General features: G+C 46.2%; 1 protein-coding gene across 1 annotated transcript in view; it reads left to right on the forward strand.

The window, feature by feature from the left end:
• GRIP2 (glutamate receptor interacting protein 2) overlaps window positions 1-8,678 on the forward strand; it is a 153,684-nt gene that overhangs the window by 90,778 nt on the left and 54,228 nt on the right. Inside the window, exons 2-6 of the mRNA XM_009284545.2 lie at window positions 469-549; window positions 3,797-3,932; window positions 4,735-4,880; window positions 7,723-7,809; window positions 8,097-8,172. Coding sequence (XP_009282820.2) covers window positions 469-549; window positions 3,797-3,932; window positions 4,735-4,880; window positions 7,723-7,809; window positions 8,097-8,172 — 526 coding nt within the window. The remainder of the gene's footprint in view (window positions 1-468; window positions 550-3,796; window positions 3,933-4,734; window positions 4,881-7,722; window positions 7,810-8,096; window positions 8,173-8,678) is intronic.

Consider the following 8,678-nt stretch of genomic DNA (forward strand, 5'->3'; position numbering starts at 1 on the left):
CCCAGCCTGCTCGCTGGTGGGGTGGGGCGAGAAGCAGAAAAGGCCTTGACTCTGTGTCAGCACTGCTCAGCATCCCTGTGTTATCAACACTGCTTCTAGCACAAATCCAAAACAGAAGCCCCATATAGCTGCTATGAAGAAAATTAATTCTATCCCAGCCAAAACCAGCACACACATAACAATAGGAGTAAGGGAATTTTGCTCTCTCCTAACAGATTAGCTCCAAGAGGAATAAATCAGATAATGTTATTGCCTTCTTGTTTCTTTCCCTCCCTCTCTAAAAAGCAAGATAGCCCACACAGCGCAGTGTAAAGCCAGGGCTGGTAATGTTTTTGTCTTGCCTACAGTCTGTGATACAGATGTGATCCCAATTCTGCTGTCACCAGGACAAACTTTTTGAAGTGGTCTGGTTCTGTTGTTTGTTGCTTTTGGTACTAATTTCAGCTTCTGTGTTTGCTCTGCTCACAGACGATGGCCCTTACTTGAAGGGGAGCAAGGACTCTGGTGGGATGGACGCAGCCCTAGTCTCCAGGAGGCAAAGCATCCCAGGTAAAGGAGGGGATCAGCTCCTGCTCCAAAACATCAGGACATCCGTTACACTTTACCTGGCTACCCCTGAAATGGGTAAACCCCTTCCCCCCCAAACACCCATTTTGGTGTATCTATCAGCAAGGCTTTTGCTGGAGGGCAGAAATGGGTGGTAGTAACTCATCTCAGTGAGTGGGATGTTACTGGTGCAATCACAGTCTGGTGTGGAGCTGTTGATGGTGGTTACAGGGAGCTGGGAAAGGACTGGTTCCTGCGCTGGGCTGACACCCAGAAAGAGGAAAACAGCAGCAAAGGAGAGAGGGAAGAAGCGCTGCCACATCTGAGCTTGCTGGGCGCAGAGGGAGACTGGCAGTGTCTGGCAGACTTTGTATTTCCCACGTGTGACTAAGTTTATTTTGACATTTAGTCAGCCACAGCAGACTTTTGTGTGAGATAAACCCTCCCACGCAGAAAAAACCCCGGGGGCTGAAGAGGGAGTGGAGAAATGGTAATACGTTTGCCGCCGTTGGTGCTGGGCTTTGTCTGCCAGCGACATGCCAGCAGGTTTGGAGGGGCTGCTCTGGACAACTCATCTCCTTCCTAATAAAGCCCAGGGCTTGATTTTGACTTTGACCGTTAGTGACCCAGTCACAGGTTTGGTTTAGTGTGTTGTAGGGGATGTGGAGGAAACGGGGCTGTTGCTTCATCATTTGGCAATTTTTCTAGGGGATATTCTGCATCCTCTGGGGCTGCTGCAACATGTTGCCACCGTACCACAGCCCTGATGGAGACAGGCTGACTCCCTGCTCACAAGAGCCAGTCTGTCCAACAACCCCAGCTCAAGGCACCTCAACGGGGAGGGCAAGCAAAATACAGGTGTGCTCTTCCTGCCCTCAGATGCTTTGAGCAGGAAAATCCAAGCATATATACCAATAGAAGAAATCCAAGACTACTCTCATATGGCACTTAAAGATTATGTCTTGAAGGACCAGATCCTGCTTAACCAGCTTACTTTTACATCTGTGTGTGTCTGTGATAGTGGCAGTAGATTTATAGCGGCATTGGTCAAAATCCCTTATTGCTTACCTTGATAGATTGATCTCAGGAACTTGCCTTTTTTCGGAGCAGTGATTTCTCCTTGAACCCATAACAATGGGTAATTGCACTCTGGGAGTTCTCATTTTAAACACTTATCAAGGATCAAAATTAAACCCTATTGAAGAGCTAATAATCTCCCCTTGCGGCACCATCTGTGTTGATCAGTCATGTCTGTAGTTGAGAGGAAATTTGCAGGATAGTGCCGGATGGTGTTCCTTCCAGCACGGTGGGGAGCCCCCGCAAAGTTTCTGGCAGCCCCTGGGATCCCGGGTTGGTGAATTGAAAACTAAGTTACTGTAGTTGGCAAGGGATCAAAACTGAGTTTAAAAAGCAGAAGCATTATGGACCTGACATTTTACAACAAGCTGCCAGTGCCACGTTAAATGGGTGCCCAGCAGTGCCTGAACACCTTCCAGACTGGCACTAGATTGCAAAAAGGTTCCCCACTCGCGTTAATCAAGTGCATGGATTACTCTTGAAAGTGCTTTACAAAACAGGTAGTGCATGTCAGGACTCAAAGTGAGGTGCAATTTCTGGTGTCATGGTGGCATTACACAAGGAGCAAAGTGCTAGTGATGAGGCACCACAGTGCCAAATGACACCATGTTTTCTCTCAGTGAGAGAGGATGGAGGGGGGAAGCCCTGCACCAGCATGAATCTTCTGTGTCAATATGTTATTTAAGAGACCCTGCCTTGCTCTGGAAATCATAGTGTGCAAAAGGTTTCAAATGTTCCCTCTCCAAATAGAGCATCTCATTTAAGCCTGATGGGGTTTGCTGGGCAAACAACCTTTTGGGCCATTTGCAGCCTGGGTTTTAGGCCACAGCTGTGGGACTGCTGTTTGCCATGTGCTGCCAATGCCCATTACCACCTTCCCCTGCACGGTCTTGGAGAAAGGCGTCCTGTGTGAGGGAGACTGTTTTCCTCCTGTAAAATTGTGGGAGATTTCAGTACACCAGAGGTGGTGGAGGTGGATGGATCATGTTGTAGACAAATTTTGCAAAAGCTTCTTAGAGGAGGCTCTGGCAAGGCATGAAAGTCATCTGATTTGTCCCAGGGCTAGTCCTCCTTTGAGCAAAGAGTGCGAGTGCCGTCACGTGGATTAACATGGAGCTGCCTTTTGCGAAGTCCGCAGAGCTCTTGGTCTTTCCTTGAGCAGGTGCTGGCTCTCCTCCTAACTTACTCCTCTCCTCCACGTCAAATCCAGAAGTTGGAATAGTTTAGGGATCCTGTTCTTGTAAAACCCAGAGATGAGCTGTAACGGGATCAAAACTGGCATCAGGTCGGGCTTATATGTGGTGCTGGACAAACAAGAGTGTCATCTTGGACTAAAGGAATGTAAAAAGTACGCTGCCTGCAGCAACTGGAGAAGCAGCACTGGTGCAGCTGGTGTGGGGTGTGCATCCCCTAACCCTGACCCTGCCATACGTATTATGGCTTGCAGTGCATGTGGAACTAGTTATGTTTTAAAAGTGGCTCATGTCTTCATTTCCAGCTGTAGACGAGGTGGGCAATATGGAGGAAGTTTAACTTAGACCAGGTGCAGATGGGTGGGGAAACTGCTGTGAATGAATGTTCATGCCTCCCCCCTCCTTCCCCTGCTGATGGCAGGATCCCACCCCCTCTCCACATTATGTTCTTTATCTCCCAACTGTATTGATGTCTCATGATATTTTTTTAAAATCACAGTATTTTAAGAGCCACCTTGTTCTGTACATCCAGGCAGCTACTGCAGGTCCACAGCATCTTCCTACCTGGTAACTGTGACTGCCTGTCATGCAGCCCTCCTAACACCCACCCCGCTCCATAGCAAACATAATTCCTGACGTAGTGTCCCTAGACCACTGCCCAGATCCCATCACCCTGGTTTTGAGTCCTTCCACTGCCTCCAGCACCTTGAAACACAAAGGTTTTTATGCTCTCAGAAGCCCTCACTCTGCCTTGTCCTGCTTGGTCTTGCCTGCAAGACATGCATGCAACACTTTCCCTCCACTGCTGCGAGTCCACCAGGACACACTTCTGTTTCACAACTTCGTTTTAAATAAACTGAAGCTAATTGTCTAAATCATCCCAGGTCTGCTCTCCCACCACCTGTAGGAAAAGGGTGTCCTTGGGATTGGGAGGAACGTGCCTTCCACTGAGATGTTTGTCTTTATTCCTGATCTTTCAGAGGAGTTCAGAGGGGTCACCATTGTGGAGCTGATTAAGAAGGAGGGAAGCACCCTTGGGTTAACCATTTCAGGTGGCACGGACAAAGATGGAAAACCAAGAGTCTCCAATCTGAGGCCAGGAGGACTGGCTGCAAGGTGAGAAACCAAAATGGGGTGCAGAGAGCACAGTAAAACTGGAGAGGAGTTAGTTGCATGTTCCAGCTACTGAATGAGTATGGTTATAATTAAAATAGTTGGCACCCGGCTCCCTTTTTTCAAGTGCCGTAGAATGCAAAGTTGTTGCTTCGGTAAGTAGAACATCGTCTATTTTGAGTTATTTCCCATGCTCTGTGCAATTATGCTCTGAAATTTTGTGTAGGGATATTTGGGATTCTGTGAAATTAGGCAGCCTTGTCAGGAGAGCTGCGTGGTACAATACATCTTGATCAAGCTAAGTGGTTTAATATTGTATCTGTTCTGAATACCAAGTGTGTAAGTAATGTTATTGGCTCAGAAAAGGAATGGGAGAAGAAAGACTCCAAGAAGCAGAGAAAGGGAAGGAGTAATTGAAGAATTTTGCAGAAAACAGGCAAAAGGAAAAATGTTTTCTTTTTCCATGCTGGATTTTTTTTTCAGACAGCTGTTGGTATGCTTCTCTGTGACTGATTGCTCTACATGAATGGGAATTGAGCAACAAAAAGAGAGGTTGTGAACACGTATACCGTGATTGTTGCTGTATGTACAGATCTGAACACTTGTCACTGGGAAAGATAGATAGCTTCAGTTTTAGCACTTCTCTCTGATAGCAGGCACATGCAGTCAGACAGCGAAGATCAGCCCAACGTTGGTGGCTTGTTCAGGAAGTCCTCCAGTTCCAAAGGTTCACCAGGCACGTCCAGACTGAGCATAGCAGAGACTTTGTGCTACCGCTGCTTTTTTTTTTTTTTTTTCTTCACAGAAGTGCTCAGCTGAACGTTGGGGATTACATCAAGTCAGTGAATGGCATTAACCTGACCAAGCTGCGGCACGATGAGATCATAAGCCTGCTGAAAAACGTGGGCGAAAGGGTAGTGCTGGAAGTAGAGTATGAGCTTCCGCCAGCCGGTGGGTGCCTCTCTGACAAAGCTACTCTCTTTTCTTGGCTGCTTTTTGTCCTGGGGTACAGATGGCCTTGCTTGTGCATTAGCCGTCATGGCCAAGGCAGTATCCAGGGGCATTTTGACGTTCTGCCTTCATCTGCTCACAGTGCCGCGGTAGATGTTGCAGAGCTGTGTGCAGTCGGAGCAGAGGCTTTTTCCAGCACAGTGGGTGCCTGTTCATGCACACCGGAGGGAGATGGCTGATTAGGTCTGTCTTGCCTCGGAGTGACTTGGTAGCACAGGCCAATCTGCCTCCTGATGCTGCTTCAGCTTGTTTTCCTTTTTCTCCTCTTGGATTGTGGCTACCGGAGGTTTTATTCAGTCCTAAGCATGTATCGCCAGATCCTCTTTTCTGAACTGCGGCAAGTGCTGTTACTCCTCAAGATGCTTTGAAATGTTTTGTGTTTTCAGAAGGGAAACAGAAGCAATCTGCTTTCCAGCTAAGGGGCCCCGGCCGAAGCTGGCAAGCCCAACTCACATTAACAGGGGTTGTGTCCTGACATGGGAGACTGTGTGGTCTTGCGCTCATTTCTTTGTTCTGATTAAAACAAATTCCTTGATACAGTTTCTCATCACAGTCTTTCTGTTGTGAAAATGATCTCCCCAGTTATTACTCAGTTACCCAGATCAATCAGAGGATGATTGGGCAGAAGAAATAGAACAACTAAAAATAAGATAACAGGAAAAACAAAACTAATGAAATCTAAACATTTTGCCCCAGATAGGAAGCTATCTTACACTTCATAGTTTTGCTATAGCTGCTGCCTTTACATGAAAAGTATTGAATCTATAAATGACATTATAAAGCCCTAAGAAGGAAAAAAAAAATAATCTGAATTAGCTGAATCTCTATCCATCATCCCCCTCTGTTCTGCTGTAAATGTTAGTTAGCTTTTGCGTACAGCCCTGGTAAAACAAACTGTGGCTCAAGTTTTCCATGTTCTCATGCTCACTAGAGATGACAACTCTTAACCTTTCCCCTTAGCTGTGAGCCTGGCTATCAGGAATCTGATAAGCTGTATTTACCAGCTAAGGAGCAGTGCCCATACCGCATGGCTCAATCAATAGCAGCGATGCAAAATGTCCCCACCTCTGAATGAGCAGGAAGAGCACACTGAAATAGTGACTTCTCTCCAGTGAGATTATTGATGCTGTTTATGACCAATCCAAACAAAGAGGCACTGCAAAATACGGGGAATTGTCAATTATTGCCTTGCTCCAGTTCACTGTGGGCTTTTATCTGCGGTGAGGGTTTGTTATTGTTGTGTGCACCTGCCTGCCTCTCTCTTTCTCTCTCTTTCCCTAGGCAAAGAGCAGAAATATAGTGCAATTCAATAGCTTGTGCTTGTGGGTTGAATTTTTCTTTCCACTTTGTAATTTCCTGCTTTGGAAGAGACCTTGCAAGTCCAAGTCTAGTTATCAGGCCACTGTGTCATATCATCCTTTTCATAAATAAACCAAGCCCTGCGTTAACATTAGCTTAGGTTTCACCGCTCCCCACTGATCTTACGAAAGGCTGTTGCAGAACTTCACGCTTGGATGCTTAGGACAGAAATTGGATGGTTTCCGAACTCATTTGTGGATGCTTTATACCCTTTTCTTGGTATGTGATTATTACCCCTTAGTTGGGAGCCTTCCTGTGCCCTGAGCTTTTCCCTTCTGGAGTATTTCTAGGCTGTGTCCCTGTTAGCAGTCTGTGCACAGCAGCAGGAGCAAAGTGGCTGCATGGGGGACAGTGTTTTGGGGGTTTATTTGGCCTCGCTGTAGCCTGGTCCCCAGGGCTTCCTGCCTGTAAGAAGGTACCATGCCTCCACTGTACATCTTTTGGGTTAGTTTAAGGGTTAGTTTAACCCTAATTTGGGTGCAGGTTGCAAGCCCTCAGGGTGCTTGGCAGTGAGGACCAATGTGGTCAGTGAGGACAGTGGGGAAATTCACTTCAAAAACCCCCTCCTGGGCCAAAGGGAAACGCTAGCGCGGACATGCCTAGGGGAGCCTTCAGCTCCAATTTGCCAGGTTGAATTCAAGCTCTTAGTCTTTTTTCTGATTATCCTTGTGGCCATTCATTGCACTTGGTTTGAAGATTAGGAATTGATCTTTTCAGAATGGACCAGGCTGAAATGCCATGTGTGGTTCTGGATGGAGAAGACTGGGAAATTGTCCCATATTCACTGCAGTAGTTCAATAAAACATTAAATAGCAGGGGATGGCAAGAGATGAAAACAGTTTCTTCCTTTTTCTCTTTACTTTTGTACATTAAATAGTACTGTGTATTTAACGTAAAATTACTGAATTGCCCTGAGGATCAGTTTAAAGGATTCACTTAATCTTTTTTTAAAGTCAAAATATGAGAAGTAAGGGAAAAATACCCAACCTTTTGCACTGAGGATTTGGGATTTTCATTTTCTTTAAGGTCAGCCGGTGACTTGATTCCTTACGTTGCTGCTGGTTTTTTTTAATAAGTTTCCATCTGCGGCAGAAGCTTCTGGTTTTTGCATAATGCTGAACGCATTAAAGCCAGTTGATAAACGAGACAGTTTTAGTTGAATGTCAGAGTATTACCAAGACAAATTTGAGGGGAGATGCACAACACTGAGCTGGTGAAATCATCCTAAAACATGATGGTTGGCTCTGACGAAGGTTCATGCGTCCAGGTTGGGCTCTTTTTGCCTCCAAACAGGGAAGATACAATATGGGTATTGGACTGGACTTTAATATCAGTGCTGTTTGGATGAGTTTTGGTATTATTTTGCAGGGTGGCATGGAAAAGGTTTATCTGGGGATAACTGGGTTTTCCTCTTTTCCTTTAGTGCCAGAGAGCAGTGCTGGCATTATTCCCAAGACCATCGAGGTGTCCCTCTACAAGGAAGGCAACAGCTTTGGCTTTGTGCTGAGAGGTTAGTAGCTTCTCCAGTGAAAAACAAAGAGGGGACAAGCACTGGCAGAGGTGATTTGGGAAGCGGGAAGAGAAAAGTAAGAAGATGAACGTCATAAGCCTTAGCGAAAGCGTGTCCTGGAGAGCATCCCGTGCAGCCTTCAAGGACTGCTGGCTGCCTAATCCAGGGCAGTCTTTTTGCTTTTGGGCTGTGTCAGCTGTTACGTGATAAATGTCTCTCCTTTCTCAGCACTCTCATTCAGACTTTCAAACCTCCAGTGACTTACGGCTTTCCCGGTTTGATTACAGGGGGAGCCCATGAAGACTGGCACAAGTCCAGACCGCTGGTGCTCACCTACGTGAGGCCTGGTGGCCCAGCAGACAGGTAATGCTCGTGTTGCACCTCCAATATTTGCTTTCACAAGACAGACCAGCAGCTCGCACCATGCTCTTAGATGTGTGTCTGTCTTGTCCTCCTTGCTGGTGCCTCCCCAAGGCTTCTCATGCTGGTGGTGTGGAACGACACAGGTGATGTGGGACCTGTGGTGTGTGGGGAGGATGGGTCCCGTGCTCATAGGCTGACCTATCTGTAAGTGTTATAGTTATAAGCAGAAACTCCTCTTCCAGAGGCAGCCACTTAATTAACCCTGTGCAGATGAAGAGCTGATGCTGTGTTAGAAAGCAGGAGGCAGTCTGTCTGTTCTCATGCGACTAATTTAGTACTGGCCTGGTACTATAAATAACCCAAAGTATTGTCCCAAGGAGTGTTCAATTCCTACAAGATCAAAGTAATTGGCTTTTTTTAATATATACACACAGATATGTAGTATACACACACAAAATATATAAATATATGATATATACAAAATAAAGATAGATATATAAATATAT

This window comes from Aptenodytes forsteri, unplaced genomic scaffold, assembly GCF_000699145.1.
Source record: "Aptenodytes forsteri isolate BGI_AS27 unplaced genomic scaffold, ASM69914v1 Scaffold53, whole genome shotgun sequence".
Taxonomy (NCBI): domain Eukaryota; kingdom Metazoa; phylum Chordata; class Aves; order Sphenisciformes; family Spheniscidae; genus Aptenodytes; species Aptenodytes forsteri.